The sequence below is a fragment of the Diorhabda sublineata genome, chromosome 3 (assembly GCF_026230105.1).
Source record: "Diorhabda sublineata isolate icDioSubl1.1 chromosome 3, icDioSubl1.1, whole genome shotgun sequence".
In the NCBI taxonomy this organism is placed as follows: Eukaryota; Metazoa; Arthropoda; class Insecta; order Coleoptera; family Chrysomelidae; genus Diorhabda; species Diorhabda sublineata.
In genome coordinates this window covers 35,724,589-35,746,454 of record NC_079476.1, presented here as the reverse complement: position 1 = coordinate 35,746,454, position 21,866 = coordinate 35,724,589, and the positions used below count along the sequence as shown (strand labels likewise).

Genomic DNA, 21,866 nt, shown 5'->3' with positions numbered 1-21,866 from the left:
TGTCGAGTAGATCGGTGATATGCAGGAGAAAGAAAGTAGGTGATAAGATGCATCCCTGAGGAAAATCAGCGTTCACCTCAGACCTGATCGGTCTTTGAGAAAGCTACTATGTCAGCTGTTAGGTAAAGGCGACAAACCGTACGATCTGAATTTATTTAGCAGCCAAACCTTGTCAAAAGCCTTTAATATGTCAAGTTTCCCCATATTATCCTTTATATCTTCAGTCCATACGTTTGTGACATAGGCCAGAAAGTCCCCGGTTGATCTATGTTTACGGAATCCGTATTGATGGTTGCTGATAATGTTAGCAAACTCAAGTGATCTCAAAGTTTGCTGGTTAACGACTTCCTCCATGCCATTGGCAATGGCCAAGAAGTAATCGGACGGTAGTTATTGGGAGCCTTCTTTTTTTCCTTTTTTTTGGTATGAGTTGAACCCTAGTAGGATTCCAATCTGCAGGGGAAAGACCTCTTTTGTATTATAGAGAAAAGAGTTTGAATAGTGAACTTGTTAGTTTAGTATGATGGAGGAGGAGATGTCAATACACATTTCCTGGAAAGCAGTATGACTGATTTGGTTAGGTAGAAAGATATGTAATTCGATTACTTGGTCGAGTTTTAGTCTCCGAACTGGTAGTATTGTGGAAAAATTCATCAAAAATCTCACCCAAGATTCTTAAAAAGGTTTATCAACGGTATGAGTCTTATCTGTAGCAATTACGACACAAATAGTCAGCTTTATCGTTTACTACATGATCTTTATATGAGAGAGGGATACAAGGTTGATAAAACTTTTTTTGATAGATGGTGCACAGTAAAGCTTTTTTCATATAAAGCTGACCCGTTTTCTTTTGCTCCTTGGTGAGCCTCTTGTATTCTTTTTGTATTTACTCTGCACGTTCCTTTTTTGTTTTCTTTCTATTTTTTTTTCAAATACTAAAGCACGTTTTGTTTCAAATATTTTGTGACATTTTCCATAGGTTGAAGTATATGGTGTTTTTACGATTTAGCGTTTATTTTTGCATTTGGAGAAATTTGGTCACATTAGGAATGCAGGTTACAGTACTAGCCTTTTGAACCCGAAATATGATAGTTTATAAAATTATTTTATTATATAAGAATTTTTTGTACATTCCTGTGAAAAACAAAACTGTATACAGTGGAAACAGTAGCTTGTTATTGATTCAATGCAATAAAAATTTTATTGCATTCATCTGTCATATTACTATCTATAGCCTTTGGTAATAATTACAAACATTAACGTTCAAATCGACGCCAAATATTCAGTACGTTATATATGAGATTGTATTACGTTTTTCACAATTCTATATTATTTTCAATCAAAATTTCTGAATCCATTGATTTATATGATTTAAATTCTGAAAATACAATACTAGAAAACTTAGAATTCATTCTAACAATTATGAAATTATCAAAATCAGCTGATTGAAGCAGCCCATTTGAAAATAGCTGCTATTGTGTAAAGAAATGCTTTTGCCGCAGTTTTTGTGAGGTTTGCAAAATTTGCTTCTGAAAAAGTGGCTTTCCACTATTCAGTGTTTTAGTATTACATTGAAAACTTGTGAAAAATTAGCAGGATCCTGACTAAAGCTCGTACCTTTCAGCTGCTACTGGGCTATCGCTTTGCAACCTATTAATGTTGAACTTGATCGCAACAGTGGAAATTAATATCTAGGAAACTCTTATAAATTAAGCACAAAAAACACAATGCTCCGAATTTTGTTAATTGCTTGAAAGCTTACTTGCAGATTGACTAAAAAGCTGCATACTAAAACAGTTCGTAACAGTATCTATAGAATTATTTTAAGACCAAGAAACAAAAAACCAACATAACAACGGGTACATTTACACTAAGGTTGCCAGTTTGCCTATTTAAAAATATCAAATTTTCAAAATATGAAATATTATTGATTATATAATTTATATTGAAATTATCCAATAGAAATTACGACCTATAGACAAGCCATTTTACACTCGACGGAATTATTGAATGGGTGTATCCAACAATGTGTGTTGTAGTAGTAAAAACCTTTAAGTTTTACTTTCTGAAATGCTAGAAAATGTCTTAAAATCGTAATGAATAGCTTCGAAATAGCTGTACTTTTAGAAATATGTGAAGAAACTAAATCTTCAAGCCCTCTTAATATGCTGAAAAAGCGGAATTGCGTTTTATTATCGATTCATTCATTATATAATCGTAACTTAGACAACTCCATCAATCAATCGAAAATAATAGATGAATATATGTCATTCGTATCTTGACGTAATCCTCTGAAACCAATCGTGAATTTTCACACATTACATCCTGTTACTTATAAAATGATCGAATATTTTGTTTTTGCTATATTATAACTAAAAAAAGATGAGAATGATAAAGAGGAATTCGTAATATCCACAAGTCAATAAGCACTTACAGTGTCCTGTAAGTATTTGACAGGAAACACGTTTATAAATCCCTTAACAAAACTACAGATCTTAGTATTTAATGAAAAAAAATCGTTTTTTAGCTTCTGTAACATTTTGACACTTAATAAATCGCTGCATTCTGATCTCATCATCACACTTTTTGTTAAAAAACGAACTCATATGTCTTCCCGAGATTGCTTTGGTACATGTTTTAATACCTATGGTATTGAAAATGTAGTGGATAACTTTTCCATGTTTAATTTGGCTATGCTATGAGATACCATCATCATCAACTATGTTTCTAATAGTCATACGTCGATCTTTTCGTGCGAGAGCGGTTGTGGGTGCCACATTTGAAATCACGACACCACCTTTACAGTATGTCATATTATATTGTAGATTCCTTAATGCATCCACCAAAAATTTGGAAATTTACGTCGGGATTAAATCTTTTATTTTGTTTACTTTTTTATGTTCTTGAAATGATCCATTTTGATATTGATATTTGACTCTTAATCGGGCTTCTACGGTAGACACGTTTTTAGAGTGAGTCTGGTGACGACAATGTTATAATGTTGAATAATTGTTATGATTTATAAATTTAGGGGTTGAGTAAAGGTATAGTCGATACGGTACATCCTTTTCTTTGAATAAAGTGAACTAGAGAAGTAACAAATTTGTTGAAATTCCATTTTAATTTTGCAAAATATCTATATTTGTAGAATTCTAAACAACACACGGTTCAGGAGATCCTAGGCAATAACTGTTGCAGATACTGGAGCAGATTTAGTAAAGCTTAAACGAGACGTCATATGGAAATAGTCGTAGTAAATTTAGAGAAGTAACAAATGAAGATCTACTTTCATTATTCATGGTGGAAATGCTTCAATTATTGTTCATAATATAGTGCTAATTGATTATCAAATATGGAATTGTTCATTTATCACTCGTGTCCTAAATGGAACATTTCTGTTTTGCCTATGACCGTTGACAAAATATGGTATACAACTAGTGCAACAAGTGTTTATTGCACTCAAAGTGTCCAATTCACGTAGTGTGTATAATGCACGTGATGTATGAATAACTACATATCGCACCTCTTCCCAAATAGTGTCACAACGCAAAAAATTAGATAATTTCATTCGTAGTACTATTAGTATTATTAATAGTTACTATTACGGTAATGTCAGTTTTTTGAGTTATCATCCGAAACGTAAGAGACTTCTGGACATAAATTTGTTCAAATTTCATTTTATATTTTATGACTGTATCGTTATTGTAACCAAAAAGTCAGATTTATGAAGATACGAGATGATTACTTAAATTTATTCCCTTATTCGCATTGTTTTTGATCACGTAAGTTTCTTCATCCGCTAAATTTGTTCTTTAATCCTTTATATTTGTATAACTAAAACGTTTTTGTTTCGAAATATTCACAACTTCCAATGAATTAACTCAAGTAAACATTAATTTCTCATCCAAAGTATAGTAATAAGGCAGCTTATCTATTGTGTATTGCTGATGATAATATAAAACAACGGTGGAATGATTTAAAGACGTCTCAGATAAATTGGACGATAATCTAAATTTCAGGATCTGAAAAGGAAGGGCTGTCGGCTGGCTGTGTAATTTAATTGTAAACGTTACCGAATTTGAAAATTCCTATTAAGAAGCTTACGATTTCTTAAATCGAATTTCCAACAGTATTAGATAAAATAAAATTAGAGAAAACCGAGTCGAAAAGAAAGTATATATAATTTCATGGTAATATCTTTAATCGAAATAATTGCTATCAAATTTTGAACACGATATGTTTTATATCTGATATTTGGAAGAAAAATAATTAATAATAAATCAATCAGAGCCGTATTTTATGAGAATGTTTGGTTCTGACCAACAAGTTTACTTCTAATACTAGCTAAACTGTTAGATAAGCTATTAAAAACCAGGATAATCAAAACCAAATTATTCTGAAACATTATTTTGGATTCCGAGAGGAACATGCTATCATTGAGAGAGTACAAAGATCTGGAAGATAAAAAATACTGCTCCGGGATATTCCTCGATGTAAGTTAAGCCTTTGATGAAGTCTGACTCTTGGGACTTCTTTATAAAATCAGAAAATTCCTTCCCATAAATCCCTTATTGTCAAATCCTATCTTGAAGATCGAAATTCCACTTTAAGTACCCGAAAAAATATTCATTCATTCATGTAATAAACGAAGGTGTTTCCCAAGGTAGTGTTTTGGATCCACTATTATATCTTCTATATACGATTTCCCACGACAGAGAACACTTCACTAGTTTCTCTAAATTCCTCAAGCAAATCTTGATAGGCTACAGCAATGGTTAAGCATATGGTGATTTCAGGTTAAAAATTTTCACAAACAGACGAAAAGACCGTTGAAAGAAACGAACATGGAATTCCACAAAAAGAGGAAGTCAAATATCTTGGTATCCATATGGATAAGAGACTTTCTTAGAGGAAACATCTTTTACTAAAAGAAAACGACTTGCGATTGAATTTAGACAACCATACTGGATAATTGGCAGAAAATCACAGCTATCTATCAAGAATAAGTTAATAAAACAATACTGAATCCTATTTGGACATATGAAATCCAGCTGTGGGGTTCAGCTTCTATAACAAACATATATATTATCGAGGGATTTCAGTGAAAAGTTCTAAAGTTGATAACAAATACTCCATGGTATGTAATCAATAACATCATTGCTAGAGATCTAGATGTGTTTTCAGTTAGAAAAGTGATCAGTGGAAAGTACAATGAAAGACTCCCAAACAATTTGCCAAATACCCACTGCTAGAATCTATGATCCGACGTAGACTCAAAAGATTCACCCCATATCAGATTGCTAACAGGTTTTAATATACTATTATTTAATATATAAGCTTCAACTAAGAAATATCATCTACGTTTACTATTATATTTTACCATATTTAATTTGTAATTGACAATGAAAGTTGATTACGTGACTCCATTTATGTTTATTATTATTTAACCAACTTCGACCATTTTGATACTTCTATTTTTTTATCCTATTAATCATACATATTTTGTGATACCGTTTGGTAGGTAGTTGCATAAACTAAACAATTAGGGGAGAAAACCACAGTCATTTTTTCGTATATACCTACGATTTACTTAATATTCCACATTGAAACAGATTGGAGAGGAATTTGGCGAATAATAAAAAAAGGTTCTTGAGGTCGCACATATTTCTACAAGGTTATAATGTAAGTGAAATAGAGAGAAACACTTTATATTATTATTCATTTGACATGGAAGAGTTGTTATTAAGATTCTAGATCTTGACAACTTTTAGAGTTTCTGATAGCCATGAAATTTCTGGGTTAAGCTCCATATTGTTGAACATAGCCTCATCCACAAAATTTTGTTGTTTAAATGCAATTTGTGTAGTTTGCACGTTTAGTTTTTAGTGAAAAATGGAATTAACACGTGAAAACTTACATCTTTTTTCTCTTGAATTATCACACAAAGATCGAACCTAAATGATTACGTAGTTATTGAGTTGAATTCTACAATACTATTAAAAACTGATATAATGCAAACGAAAAGGTCATCAAAAACCTCTCGTTGTGCCCAAAAACATCAATATTGTGGCTGATTTGATACGATGGATATCTGACATACCGAAAATTTAAAAAAATCTGCATTGAAGACTACGCACTGGATTTAGGCATATAACGTGTCACCTCTGTATAGTACAAAATCAATTGGGAAACGTTATCCTCTATACAGATTGATTTGGCATTCTACGACTTTTTTGTGCCTTCATATTGAAAAAATTGCACTGTGAACGATTTTGGATACCAGATGGCGTTATTTTGGAACTACCCCGCCGAAAGTACTTGGAAATTTATTTCAAATAAAGGAAGAGTAAATGTATCTTAATGGAGAATAATTTTAAAAACAATAAAAGTAGTACTGAATTATAAACACTTTCAAATTTCGCAAATTCCGATGCTTCTAGCTTTGGTCACCTAAACATTGATGTGATTTTGTTATTTTCACTCACTGACTATCAGTTTGATTCTAAATGTTTAAGGATATTCATGTTTCATTCACAACTTTTGATCCAGTCGCTTTTTATTACATCTAAGATATTTTACGTGATATTATAGTACTTCTAACAGTTTTTGATTGGACAACTTTTTCACTCATTCCAAAATCTATTATCATACTTAGGTCGTACTAAATTATGATATATACATGCGTTAAAACTTACTCATTATAAAACAATTCGTCATACAACGACCCAATCTCTTCGGGATCATCATCAGTGAACATTGGGAGTTTGCAGTGAGGACTGGTTGGTGGATCCATCATTCCACTGCAACCAGCAAACGATGCGAATCTTGGAGTATATCTGTCCCAATTCGATGGCATGCTAGCTGTATCTAAAGATCTCCTTATCCTTCTTGGGTTTAACTGATGATGGACCGTTGCTTCGAGAGCCATTTGTAATTGTCTCTCTTCTTCTTCTTCATTTTTCAAAACCTAAATAGAATTATTGGAAATTAGGGGAATAGTACCACATATTCATTGAAAACTTTTCGTTTATCATCACAAAAGAGTTTATGAGATTTTAATGTATCTATATTTGCTTTTTGCGAATATTTTTGTGAAAAAAAAATTCAGTTAATTTAGAGGAATTATAGTGTATGGGAATAGCTTAGTTTTGTAGATAATTATTCAAGGTAATTGAAATTGAAACTAAAACAGAGCAATATATTGATCGTTAAACGGTTAGAAATGATTTTCACTTAAGTAAAAGTAAACATAAAATCATGAAGATATACTGTCAACAGAATCAATTGTCCAGCCTGGTTTTAAATCGTGGGATTTTGTTTATTGTCATCGTAAATTCAATCCCCCATAGATTGTCTAGCAATTCATGTCTGGGAAAAGCGAGGACCCCTTGAATAGTTCGGTATTTCCTTCTTGGAACCAATCCGATGATTTCGCCAAGATTGTACCCAGAACCTATTCTTGGTGTAGATAAAAGTGTAGCTACTACATCTCTGAGAAGTCAGCTCGTAAGACAAACTCTGCAGAGATGTATGGAAACATCTGGTAGGACACTGGTGAATGGCTTCTCAACTGGACCAGACTTTCAAGCAGGCAATTTTTGTGTTCAAAATTTGTATTTTGGAACTACCTCTGTAGAAGTGGAAAAGTGCTTCGAAAATTGTTTTGAGCCATGGACATGTGTATTAATCTTAATTGAGAATATTTTGAAAAATAGTAAAAGTAGTAGTCAACTATAAAAACTCATTTTTTCATTTTTAGGTCAGAAATATAGATAGTATAGAAGCACTTGGTATGAGACAAGCATACACAGATAAAAGGGTTCAAGCCAAGGTGTCTGAATTGAAGATATGGTTCTTTGGTAGTTTTAAGTGAAGCACAATGGGGCTATTCGAACTTTGAAAAATGAAAGTGTTGCTTGTTGCAGCAACAATTTTTCTTCCAGTTCTTATTGGAGTATTTTTTTGAGTCATCTTTTCTGTTTGATCCAAACTGAACAGGTTTCTTAGGTGATTTCTTCTCGATTCAGCCCTTTATCGTAAAAAACTGCAATATAACCTTTTTCTAGCTTGGAAAACATTTTTCACGAGGCTGGTGCTTTAGTTATATTCTATCAAAGAAAAAATTTTATATCTAATACATGTCAAACTTATTCCTTTCGTCCTTGAGATATCTAATTATTTTCCAAGTATCAACCATCCCAACGCTTTTGTATCCACTATTATCTTTTTCTTTATACTAAATGCAACTAATTAATTGTACAACAAAACTTTTGTAAAACAAACGTTACTATATTCTTATAGTTCAGAAATTCTTCCACAACTGGGCTTATTAATACACAAAATCTTTATGCGTTTGGAGAAACTTTGCTTTTATAAATTTGTTTTATAGCTAGTCACGGTATTTTATAAAATCAATTCCAAACATTATGTAACAGCTCGAATATTTGAACCGATAAAATCGCTGCTAGTTATAAGCATCACAGAACCATAGAACGAACTACTAAATATTTATTATGCATAAAATCTTCGTGTGGGGTTGCTGAGATACTTCCAATCTTCTCTTCGCCGTAAATGAGAAGAAATACCTTCGATTGAATTTAAATTGTCTGTTGTTGCTGTTCTCAAGAATAAAATCTGTATTTTCTGCCTCTATATAGATAATAGTAACTGTTGATATAATGTATTAATTACCATTAAAGTCTAACAAACCAAAAATGAAATTGATCCTCTACATTATGTGTACGACGTCTGGCTATAAAATAACGAAAAAGGGTTTTATTATAAAAATTATTCTACATCAAATGCTCCCCTTCAATACACTCCCCTTCCTTGGCCACACACCTTTCCATACGTTTTTGCCATTGATCGAAGCAGTGCTGGAAGTCTTCTTTGGTGAAGGTTGTTAGAAGCTCTGCTCGGGTCCCTTTCAAAGCAAATATTTCTCTTTCTTTCAAGGAAATCTGAGCAGACTCGTTGACGCTAGAGCTTTTGATCAGGAGTAAGATTTTTTGGCACCAACTTCGTACAGACAAAGCAGATTTTATCTTCAGAAACAAAGAAAAGTCGCATGTTGCCAAATCTGGTGAGTACGGCACTGGAGTCCGCCTACTGACCAAATACTGCTTCACAGATAGTGCGTTTTGGGCAGGTGTATTGTTCTGGTGCAAAATAGGGCCATTTCTCACGAACTTGTGGCCAAAAATGACAAATTATAAGTCTGTTTGACATTCTGACCCTCTGGAACCCATTCAATCACCACGAAACGATCAAAATTGCTTTGAATTTTCATTTACTCTCTCGGCCCTCACTAAAGCACTTACACCACTCAAAAACACGCGCACGAAATAGAGAATTGTCCCCACAGATCTCTTGTAATAATTCATAGCAGTCAGCGGGATTTTTTTCAATTTAACGAGAAATTTAGATTGATACATTGCTCCTGTTTTCCGTCACATATGGTTTATGTGGAAACGTGTTTTCGTGCGTGCATAGACAAGATATCTAGATACTCAACGCATGTCTAGGGCGTGTTCTAGGCGCACAGTCTCGTTATTTAATAGCCAGACCCCGTATATAAACATATTTGACTTCAAACACCAATCGAGTATTTTCAACTTTTAGTGTATGTTATGGTATGATAATATAAATTATAAATAGTTATGCACAATTATTCTTACAAAAATATAAAATGTTATCGTGAAGTTTGGAATCACTAGATACAATTATTTTTGCTTTTTCTGATAATAATCTGTTCCTTCATCGTTTTTTGTATTGAAATCCCATTTCTTTTAATAAAGAAAAGAGAATAAGTCCTTATCTTTGTTAACTACTCCCAAAATTTTATCCACTGTAGGTAACTAATTGTGAAAAAAAAATTGTGCCCATTTCTTCTGATAGAGCTCCTGTCGAAAACATCCTCCCGTGCGGTCTTTTATTGTATTGTATATCATGGTGCTTCTTGCCCCTTTTCGCCCGGGATGTTCACGTGATGATCATGCACTAATCAGGTTTTTTTTCCCTATTTTTCTTCGATAAATAGACTTTAGTGTTCGATGTTTATGAATATTTGAAACTTGATGTGAAAAATTGCACAAATTTAGTTTTACCTGTGCCAATGATAACGAAAAATTGGTATCGATAGTAATCGTCTGCAGACTGAAATGACAAACTTGTTGTTTAAAATTATAATTATATAAGCATATTATAAATAATCCAGATCCCAGGCGCTTGAGTTCGAATGTTTATGTGTACCAGTAACGCAGCTGATTTATTTCGTTTGGAGTTTGTTATACTTTAGATGGTGGTTCATATGGAATCACTACTTACGACTTGTGCGAAAACATATTACGTTGCTAAGGATATCTGGAGGTAGAATGCGGTAGTGATTCATAAAATTTTTATGTCACACGTGTAGACCATTCCATCTTTTATAGGTTTACACATGTTAAAGTGGAATTTTTATTATAATTATACATCTATTTTCGTTCAAAGTACATTATCTAGTTATTATTATTGGCCCACATCAAAATCATGTTCAATTGAGCCAATGAAAAGTTTTCAGATCGAAATTATTGTGAAATTTTGTTTCATCAGTGTGCTTTATAAATATAAAATTGTACATTTTGTATATTCCAATAAAAATAAATGAACAATGTTTGATGATATATGTATATTTTTTGTAAAATTCCATTATAGACTTTTGTACAATTCTAAATTGATTTATTGAATTGTGTAAATGAGAAAAATGAATTCGTTATAGTAATAAAGAGAATTTTAGAATCATCGAATGAAATTCACAAAAAAATTTGTAAATACGAGCGTGATTTGTCGGAAGAGTTGATAAACCTTTCACTGCGATTATGCTATTGTTAGTTTTCCCATGTTTCTATTCTCCAATATACCTTGTGGCACGTTTCAGCAAAAACCAACATTTCCCACGTCTCTCTATCTTCCACTTTGTTTTATGATACCCCTTCCTTATTTCTTACTTATTACCAAGTTTAATTTTATACTTTGTATTCACTTAAGTTTATTACCAAAAATTTTATTACCAAAAGATTGGTACACTTACGGTTACTTTTCGACATAATCACCGAAGAGATTGAGACATTTGTCTTATATGTGGACAAGCTTTTTAATACCCTCTTCAAAGAAAGTTAAATGAATTCAAGTAGAACACAAAACAGAACCTGAAACTTCTGGAAATTCCTTAGACAAAGCAGTAATGGTGAATATGCGGTTTTCTTTAACCATTCTGTCTACTGGTTGAACAAGGTCATCCGAATCATGCACAACATCATCACTCATGAATTTTTCCCCATACAAACGGCTCATACTCCGATGGATTTCTTCAGCACTATGGCCTTCAGCCTGTAGAAAACGAATCACACTTCGCAATTCACACTTGGCGGGAGCATCAATAATGGTGGACATGTTTACGTAGCTGTACGCCGACTGCCCGCGTAGCGTCTGCACGGAGCGATCGGAGGTTGCAAAAAAAATGGCCCTCGTAGTTAATCGAACATCGATTACTGCGTTACCTCTCCGTCGACCATAATACGTGTTGTTTGTTTTTCATTAACGAATATTTCCATTTTAGGCACGTTTTGGATATATCATTTGTTAATGCTTTCTATATATACATATAAAAATAATCAACTATTATCAGACGGAAACATACTTTAAGTATTCATTCGCGTTACATCTGTTTTAATGTAATTTAGTGAATCAATCCAAAATATTCGAAGCGGACATTCGTATGAAATTAATTAACAAATGTATTAAAACCTTCACGCCCCAATAGTCTGCTTAAAAACGAACATCTACAATCTACATTCATCCCACGAGAACATATTTTTTGTACTCGTAACAACGTCGTTATCCCCGAAAGCAAATTCATCATTTTCGTCGTGTACGTTCTACATTTCCTTTCATAGAACAGATTCAACTGTGTGCACAATTTCGCGACATCTGTCATATTGTTTTATTTATAGTTCTTACCTATTTACTCAGTTTCAGCCATAATAAATAAACACCATTTAATTCGTTGCATATTGTTTTGATGGAGTTGATTCAACAAAAAAGAAAATAATTAATCAATAATATACTGAAACGAACAGACCCAAATTTAATTTAATTGAAATCGTGCTGCTATCTTAGGTAAGTTTACAATGGGATTGAACTTTGCAATCTAATTATCTAAGCATCAATATTAATCAATTTACCAAAGTATAGAGTTCGTTTTTTGAAGATTATATGAGTTTTCAAATATAGATAAAACAGGAAAGTAATAAAAGGGCTGTATCTTCATTTGCTAGCTCGTCCTTCTTCATTTTCGCAATAGCTGCGTCCAAAAATGTTTCCTATGTTCATCAAATTGCATTAGAAGTTCGTGAATGACAGACAAATCTTCAAGCTCAAATCCTATCAATCAGAAAGACCAAGAACGTTAGACAATGGCATGCTAAGGGCCGAAGTGGGAATCAATTCATCTTAGACAATAAAAAAAGTCTCAAATACCCTTAATTGACCATTTAAGAATATTTGTAGAAGAATGGAAAAATAATCAGAACAAGTTTTTGGGTCTCCTATAATTTGTACGAAGAGAACAACAGTTTTTTGATCACTAGAGACGTAAAATGGAGAAGAGAGGAAAAATGAAATAGGCAGTGGTTCTCTCCAAATGAATCACCACAAAGTAGCAGTACTTTCGGCTTCATTTTTCAAAAAGTACTTACTTCTGTGGTGTTTGGTAGTAAACCCGGAATTGTTCATTTTGAAGTGAAGAAACCTGAATAAACTGTTGGTGCAAATCATTATTGTGAACAATTGGATCGGATGACCCAAGCTTTAGTCGAAAAATATCCCGTTTACAACAGAAAAAGTTTTATACTGCAGCTCAAGAAGACCGTACTGTGTAAGAAGAATTTTGAACTACATCACCCAATATACTCGCTCCGCACCCCCAAATTCTCATTGATTCCGATCGCAAAATATTTTCTTAGTGGATGCCATTCAAATTGCTAATTTGCATACTAGATGGCCAAAATGTTGATAACGAAACTTGTTTAAAATCTATATGATTTTTATTTAGGCGACATTAGTTTCCAATCCCTCTTCGTATATACAAACAGTTAATGTTGAGTCCCAGAGATGTTTTTAGCAAGTCTTTTAAAGTTGAGTCAATCAAATTGGGTTATATAAACATATTTAAATGAATTATTATTCACTTTATTGTTTGAATATTGATTTATCAACAATAATTATTCGTCCGATTACTGATGAGCTAGTCGTGTCCCAGCAATTTAACAATCAAGATTGATTTTGGAGCAGATTATGAACTTGTTAAAAAATTTATTGAATTATTCGTATACTTACAATTAGCACCATTCAAACATTATCGATTATCAAATTATTGCGGTAGAATTTCATTATGTTCGAATTTTATTATCGGGTTTGTTCAACATTACATGCGGATTGGCAAGTCGATTTTATATCAGTACAAATATCAGGTTTATTACTATTTGCTGACGAATGAATCGAGTGGATTAGGACAGTTTTTTGGATATGATTGTTACCTCAGCAATAGCAGCAGCAGTAAAATCTGGATCTTCCATGGCTTTCTCAGTCTTAGATTTTGATTTGTAAAACATGAGAATAGCCATTAGGCCAAAAAAGCTGCCCAAAGTTGCAGCTATTCGTACTCCGGTCATGACATCGTATGTTTGATAATAAGGATGAAGTGTCGGAGCTGGCTGTGGAGTTGAAGTAACAGTAATATTTCTTCCTTCAGAGCCATTTGGCTCCTGGTCCATCACGTACGAGATAATCCTGAAACAAAACAAAAAAAGAGTTTTCAATTTAGATCAATTATAACAGAAGCGGTAATCAGTAACAAGTTTTCTATCGTCAGCAATTTTTGATGCTTAGTTTCTGTTTGATAATCGTAAAAATGAGTCGTTGTGTAGATTTTTTTTTAATTGAAAAAACAGAGTATCGAGCTGACATTAAATACCTTTTTTTGCTTAAGTAAATGGAAGAGCAGGGTAAGGAGATGAAACCATTATTTTTTTGCTTAAAATTTTGGACAGTTTAATTCAACGATCCTCACATTGAGGTTAAAGAGTTAGTAGATTTTCCCAGGCCTTATTAAAGCGGTTTAAGAAAAATGGGTTGCTTTTTTGCATCGATTCATAGCTGTAGATGATATAAAGGTCTACCACTACACTTCTAAAACGGGAAAACTTGCTCCAAAAAGACGGTTTCTGACACTTTGGTGATAGCTATGGCAATTTTTACTTGCACGAGACAGATTTTCGTCAAGCAAGAATGTTATCGCCTGTTTTGTAAGAGTTGAAAAGCATCGCTGTACTAAGTGTATATCTATGGATGAAAATAGCTTGCTTTGTTTTTATTTCGGAAGCTTTTCTGATCACTTTCCTATTGAGAGGTATATTTTGCGAATTTATCAACAATTAACATCAATTAAAAATTGTTTGATCAAATTGATGTTTGGTGATAGTGATTTTTTACTAATGCCACTTCACTATATGGATACTGACACTTTTTTCTAAGTACATCGAAAATTACCAGACATTTTAATACAATGTGAAAGTAACTGTATTCAATATTATTATCTTGTCTTGTATAGCGGTTGAATTTTAGTTATATTTACCATCAAATTCTCATATTAATCATTTGTGCCTCTATAGTGTTCTGGAAACAATCATAATAAACATGCAGAGTTGCGACATTCAATATTAACTATGGACTGCTGAGTAATTATCTCTTGTTTACCTATCTTAGCACAACAATCAAGAAACATCATTTGCGATTATAGAATATTCGATACTTAATATGGCAACTGTGTATCGTTAAATTTGTCTGAGAAGTATTCAAAAGATAATATTCAATATTTGATGAGCACATAGGTTGGATGAAATCGTTAAGGCTGTTACAACGAAATCTCGGCGAAATGAATTTTTGGTGTGTAAAGAGAAATCGGATAAGTAGTTTTTCATATAAAAATGCATTGACACTACCATTGACGTCGTTGAATCTGTAAAATTCTTAGAGCTTCTCGTGGACAATTCCTTGAAATGGGAGTTACATATTGCCGCCTCATGTTTTACGCTGAGATCAGTTTCTAAAGAACATCTCCTCAACAGTTTATTATACCATTATTGAGTCGCATCTCCGATATGTCTTTCCCTTCTGGGTTACGTGTGGTACGACTGAATTTCAGCAAAAGGGACCTGTTAGGTATTTACTCGTACTAAACAGCAGGGCTCACTGCAGGGACTTCTTTAAAAGATTAGAAAATCATCATTTTGTTACTCATTGCTGTTTCCTTCTGTATATTGAAATTTTATTGTATTTGTATCTTTATTTGTGTGGTACCACTGAATTTCAGCGAATCTTCAAACTACAAAAGGGACCTGTTAGATATTTACTCGTACTAAACAGCAGGGCTCACTGCAAGGACTTCTTTAAAAGATTAGAAAATCATCATTTTGTTACTTATTGTTGTTTCCTTCTGTATATTGAAATTTTATTGTATTTGTATCTTTATTTGTGTGGTACGACTGAATTTCAGCGAATCTTCAAACTACAAAAGAGAACTGTTAGATATTTACTCGTACTAAACAGCAGGGCTCACTGCAAGGACTTCTTTAAAAGATTAGAAAATCATCATTTTGTTACTTATTGTTGTTTCCTTCTGTATATTGAAATTTTATTGTATTTGTATCTTTATTTGGTTATTTTTGTGTGTTTTTACAAGCTTTTGTCAACAAAATGTAAGAATAATTTTACAATAAAGCCTTTCCCTCTCTCTCTTTCTCCGTTGAATTTGTAAAATTCTATTCTACCCTTATTGAGTCGCATCTCCGATATGTCTTTCCCTTCTGGGTTACGTCTGGTACGACTGAATTTCAGCGAATCTTCAAACTACAAAAGGGACCTGTTAGATATTTACTCGTACTAAACAGCAGGGCTCACTGCAGGGACTTCTTTAAAAGATTAGAAAATCATCATTTTGTTACTTATTGTTGTTTCCTTCTGTATATTGAAATTTTATTGTATTTGTATCTTTATTTAGTTATTTTTATATGTTTTCACAAGCTTTTGTCTACAAATTATAGGAATTTCTCTCTCTTTCTCTAAATTTCAAACAATTTCCAACAAACTATTGATATCTATATATTTTTGTTATCATTGAACATCGTTTGGTATCTATTTAAGCAAATAAAGATTTATAAAGTTTTGCAAGAATTCCTTTAATCATTACTGATGTTAAAGAAGTTGGAAGATTGCTGCGAATAATACTATTCCTTATTCCTTTCCTATATTTCAAGCCCACTACAAACTTTCCTTTTAAACGTCTCCTTTTCATCACCCTGAGGGCCCATATTCCACGAGCCAAACGAAACGATGCTGTCGTGTCGTTACGGTGTACAAATTCTCTCGGAGTCGTTTCTAAGCCTCCGTCATCTACCTGCTTCAGCAACTTCATACTAGACCTGTCGTAGATCATTATTTATATCAATATATTATGTCATCGAATTTAGTTGCGAGAATATAAACTTTCTGTATACGGTTATAGGCCAAACCCAGATACTGCTGGGAAGCACGTACGTGGGATCTATCGAATTATATTGTTACAAAATTTGATAGGTGTTTTTTTTTTCAAGACTCAGTGGGAATATCAAAATATCTTTAAGTATAAAATATTAGATTGCAATGTCGTGTGGTATCGTCTGCACCAAGATTTTTTAACACAAAGTCTACAAAATGTTTTTTAAATATTTAAGTTTCACTGTTCAATTCGTTTCGCGTTTATTTTCATGTAATTCTCAGAGACAATCCTATATGTAGTAAAAGTTACGTTTTATTGCGTGAATTTAGAATGTGACACATTTTCCCAAAAACAGATTTCCGTATTTTCCTCCAATGCAAAGTATATTTGAATTCCAATAACAGTGTAAATTTCGTCTTTTATTTCATATTAAAATTGATATATTTGTCTCTAAAAACATTGATGAAGTTTAATCAAGTTGAATTTTATTAAGCAGGACAGCTGTTCTAACAAGTATATTATCAATTATATACAGTTAATACTAAAAGGATAAGATATAAGACAGATATTTTCCACCTTGATTATTCAATTAAAAAATAAGATACAATAAATACAATACAACTTTCACACATTTCTTTAGATTCTTTTCTATTTGGCAATGCTATTTTTGCTGCTAAGCCAGGAGGTCGACAAATCGTCTTTTTAAAATTAATTGGCATAACAACAACATAATTTTCGTTCAAGTTATCTGTAGATATTTCATCTATTGATATCAATTGAATTCAAAATTTACAAAATATAATTGGGCCATCTTTTGAACAGTGTTATACAGTACACAAGGCATTCTATAATATCTACTCAGACCTTGCAGTAACACTGTTTATATCTTTTTCTTGTCACTATTATAACTGAGTCCAAAGTACTCAAAAAGATCCAAAGCTTCTCTAGATAAGGAAATCTATTCAGAAAATATTTCATTCTCACAGCTGCTAATTTTTAATGCCAAATTTATCAGGTTAATTTAGAATATACATAAATTCCATTGGGTTTGTCTACAGTTATACTTTCTCTTGAATGGAAACAGGTTCTACAGTTCAAAAGTATTCTCAATCGGTGAAGATCTGGCAAATTTATCATTTTTTAGTCTGTAACTACTTCTTTTCCTATCATAATGCTGAGGTTTTTCATTAGACCTATGAATCGATATCTGGACATGAGAATGTAACGACCCAAATTTTATTCCAGCATCGTTTAAGAGACATATCTGCATCCTAAAGCACATACATGGATAAATTATTGGTAGCTCTTCATTACTCAACCACCTCTGGGATCTAAATCAGCTGCATTCATTTTCGAATATTATTTTACTAAGGGAGTTACACTATGTGAAGTAAGTGAAACTTTTACAACAAAACGCAAACATCTTCGAGAGAACATTCGCCATGTTGTTCTATCAAAAACGTGAATGTTTTTGGCGTTTTTGGGCTCTATAGCTGTTTCTTCAGAATATTCCTAGCCATGAAAAGACTTCCTTGTGCTAGAACATAATCTTCTTTATTACTAAGAAAAATCGCGAGAGGAGCTACATTAATTCCTGGTAGCTGCTCTTTGGTATCGAATTCTTTGATTGAAGATATTGCATTTTACGAAAAGCACACTCTTCCGATTTCGTGTGACGTCAAAATTATATATAGATAAAGATATAATACAATAAAAGTAGGAATTTGTAACAAATTTGGTGGGTTTCTCTCTATAAAAAAATTATTTCATACTGAAAAGTCTGTGAAAATTAACGACGTCAAGAAGCTTCACACTTAAGTTCAGGGAGCTTTGCGATTGTTAGGAATTTCAACAAGCAATGTACCTACAAGCTCTAAAAAATATGACTTTATTAAATTACGTGTCACTCCAGTGGAAAATTGAATTATAATCTATTTCCTTTAACACATGACGATTTCGTAAAACAAGATTCCAAATATTTCATGTAATTTAAAATAAAATACCCAAGGTTGAACTCAAGGTTCCTTACTCAACTTTTTGAATTGGAATGTTATTGATCTTATACTTGACAGCGTGGAGATTCTAATATGTCTAAAGTTGTCGTCCTAGATTGAGAAGAATATCCTTGTAACGATGAAATAGCTTAGTTACTCAATCCGTTTGTAACAATGAAAACGTTCACAAAGTAGCGAAAATCGTCTAAAATTCTTTGATGTTAAATAAAATTCGAAGATGAGAAAAACTTAAGACTCGCTTTTGCCCCACTAAGAAAAGTAACTTCTTGTATAAAGTACAAATCTATCCATCAGTGACACACAAAATATGAAAATACATTTCTTCCTAAATAAAATACGCCTCAAATAGTTCTCATTACTATCTGATCGTCATCACTTTAGGTGAATGAATGTACATAAGAACCAAAATTTTCAGACAAAATAGCCACTGACACATAAACTCCTTCAACGAGTGGAATTTGTGACAGAATTATGTATCTCATCAACTTTTCCGAACTAATTTTGTTCGGTAGCTTGAATGAACATATTGAAGAGAACGAGCTCTCTTGACAGGTTGAATCAATTTTAGGCCGCCAGTGAAAAGCTTGTTGATTATGAAATGAAAGTAGATACTAAGGATCTTTTGCGTGAATGAGTAATTGAAAATTCAGCCAGTTCGATATCATAAGGAATGCAGAGTTTACCGAAATAGAGTAGAATCCTTTTGCAAATAACTAGTACAGTAGATATTCAATATTCGACACAAATTCCACAGGTCGAACGTTGTTCCAAATTTGTAGTTTTTATATTTACCTAACGATTTCATTTCAAAAATCACTTCAGTTGCCATTGACTGATTATTATTAACTAGGAGGTATATTTTAATAATTCAATTGAAAAGTTTCTGACCTGACAAAGAAATAAGATATTTTTTTCTATGATTATTTTTATTTTTCAGTATTGTCTCCTTTCAAGTCTATACACTTAGTTTAAGGATGTTTTATATCTAAATAATAGTTAACGTTTGTCTCCTTAAAATATTTTTCCTGAAAGTACAAATTTGAGGTTAGGAAACAGAAAAAGTTGCTGGGGTCAGATCTGGAGAATACAGAGAGTGGTCAACCAATTCAAAATGCAATTCTTGAAATTTAGTCAGGGCGGTTACCGAAGTATGAGAAGGTGCGTTATTCTGATTGAAAAGCTCTTTATTTTCTTCATATCTTCATATGTAGTCGATTTTTGCCATTCTTTATCAAGTAATGATGCGTAATACTTTCCTGTTATTATTTCAAGGTATGCGCAAATATGTTTCCCAACTTATATTAATAAGATCTAATATCTTCAGGTTGATGGTGGTAACTTATTAGAAAACCATCATATATGACTCATTATTCATTACTCATTATTTGAATCAAATAATATTTGTATTTTTAGACTTACAATTATCAATTAATTACCCGGAGTTTGTAAATATGAGGTCTAGCTATTGAATAACGAGACTAGTCACGAAAAAGGGCTTTATTATAAAAATTCTACATTCGAACTCTCCCCTTCAATATACTCCCTTCCCCTCGCCACATCCCTTTCCATACGTTTTATTCATTGATCGAAGCAGTGCTGGAAGTCTTCTTTGGTGAGTTCCTTTATGAGCTCTGCCGTTGTTTGCTTTACCGCTTCCATCGACTCAAATCGGATCCCTTTCAAAGCAGAGCTTATTTTCCTTTCAAGGAAATCTGAGCAGACCCGTTAACGCACGAGATTTTGGTCAGGAGTCAGATTTTTAGCCACCAACTTCGCACAAACTTTTGTCATGTGTAATTCCTCGTGTAAAAGTTTTCTCACCGTTTCTTTATCGGCGTATACAGCCTCGGCAATCATCCGGATGCTCAATTGACGATTTGCACGCACAATTTGGTTGATTTTGGTCACTGTTTCAGGAGTTGAAACAGCCACAGGGCGATCTGGGTGCTGGTAATCTTAAGTGTTCTCTTGGTCCTCACTAAAGCGCTTACGCCACCCAAAAACACACGCACGAGAAAGATAATTGTCCCCATAGGCCTCTTCCGAAAATTTATCTATCTAGGCGCACAGTCTCGGTATTTAATAGCCAGGCCTCGTACTTATGGTGTATACGAAATAAATAATCATCAAATTATATACATTATTGGCAAATTGAATAGTACGATGAAAATACAACTTAAAGTTTTGTTTATTCACATCTTTAAACATTGAAGGACGAAAGGACTGGTGGAGCTACGGCGTTGTGTGAAGACAGGGCATTATTAAAAACACCAGCTCAACTAAAATTGTTTGCACAGATCGACCGTTGTTTGCCGTAGAATCTTTTGTAATTCGGGCGATACGTTATTACATTATATTACAAAGGTCAGCATGCTTCGTTGTAACTACTCGAATTTTGATTCTCTATTTTAGTACGAATACGGGTTGTTTTGTAAGCACAGGGACGTAATATTCCAACGTCAGATCAGTCGTTTTATCCAACATTAGTACGCTGTCCATACTTTCGCAGTCATAGTAATAAATATGAGTAAACCATACAAAAATCAATTTCTCCCATTGTTTAATCCTTACAAAAAATATTTTAGTCATTGTATATACACAGAAGATTTCAAAAATGTTCGGTCACGTATAAATATCCATTGATTTGAAATATGTAAAATTAAATTGGACAGAAATACGAATGCATGGGAAATAGAGCGAAAAATAGGGGTCCCTGATATGGCAAAAACAAGTTTCAGGACAAGTGAAACACTTGTAGCTTTCACTTAAGCGACAGCGCACATTTATTTGGTGTAGCGTGATACGTAGTGTGTCGTGCTTAATTTGAAAGTAATAAGGTTTTATAAAAATTATAGATAGCATGTAGGCATTATTATTTAGAAATAACGTCATTATGATAAAATAGAATATTAGGAACAAAAACTAAATTATGAAGCAAAGTTATGAAAATAATATAAGAAGATATATGAGCACTGATAACTTTGGATGTTTGTCAAAATCCTTCAAAACTTGAAATCCGGTGTAATTTTCGAATAAGAAAAAGGAGTATTTCGTTGACCTACTCAAACAAACTAATCTAACTCCATTTTTTTCCGGAGAATCAGGAAAAAGCCATAGTCGTTTTGAAATTTTGCTTGAAAAATCTAATATTGTATAAGTTATGTTCAATACTACTTGGTACGAACCGTGTAACTAGCGCCCTCTATGAGTGTCAGACATAAAAACAAATCCATTGGATGTATCAGCTTCCAAAACACATTCGTATAAAATTTCAA

General features: G+C 32.8%; 1 protein-coding gene across 1 annotated transcript in view; it reads right to left on the bottom strand.

The window, feature by feature from the left end:
* Positions 1-21,866, bottom strand: part of LOC130441345 (uncharacterized) — a 143,505-nt gene that overhangs the window by 20,376 nt on the left and 101,263 nt on the right. The window contains exons 2-3 of the mRNA XM_056774972.1: positions 13,578-13,830; positions 6,696-6,967 (exon numbers count right to left, since the gene is read on the bottom strand). Of these exons, the coding sequence (XP_056630950.1) occupies positions 6,696-6,967; positions 13,578-13,814 (509 nt within the window). The 5' untranslated portion in view covers positions 13,815-13,830. The remainder of the gene's footprint in view (positions 1-6,695; positions 6,968-13,577; positions 13,831-21,866) is intronic.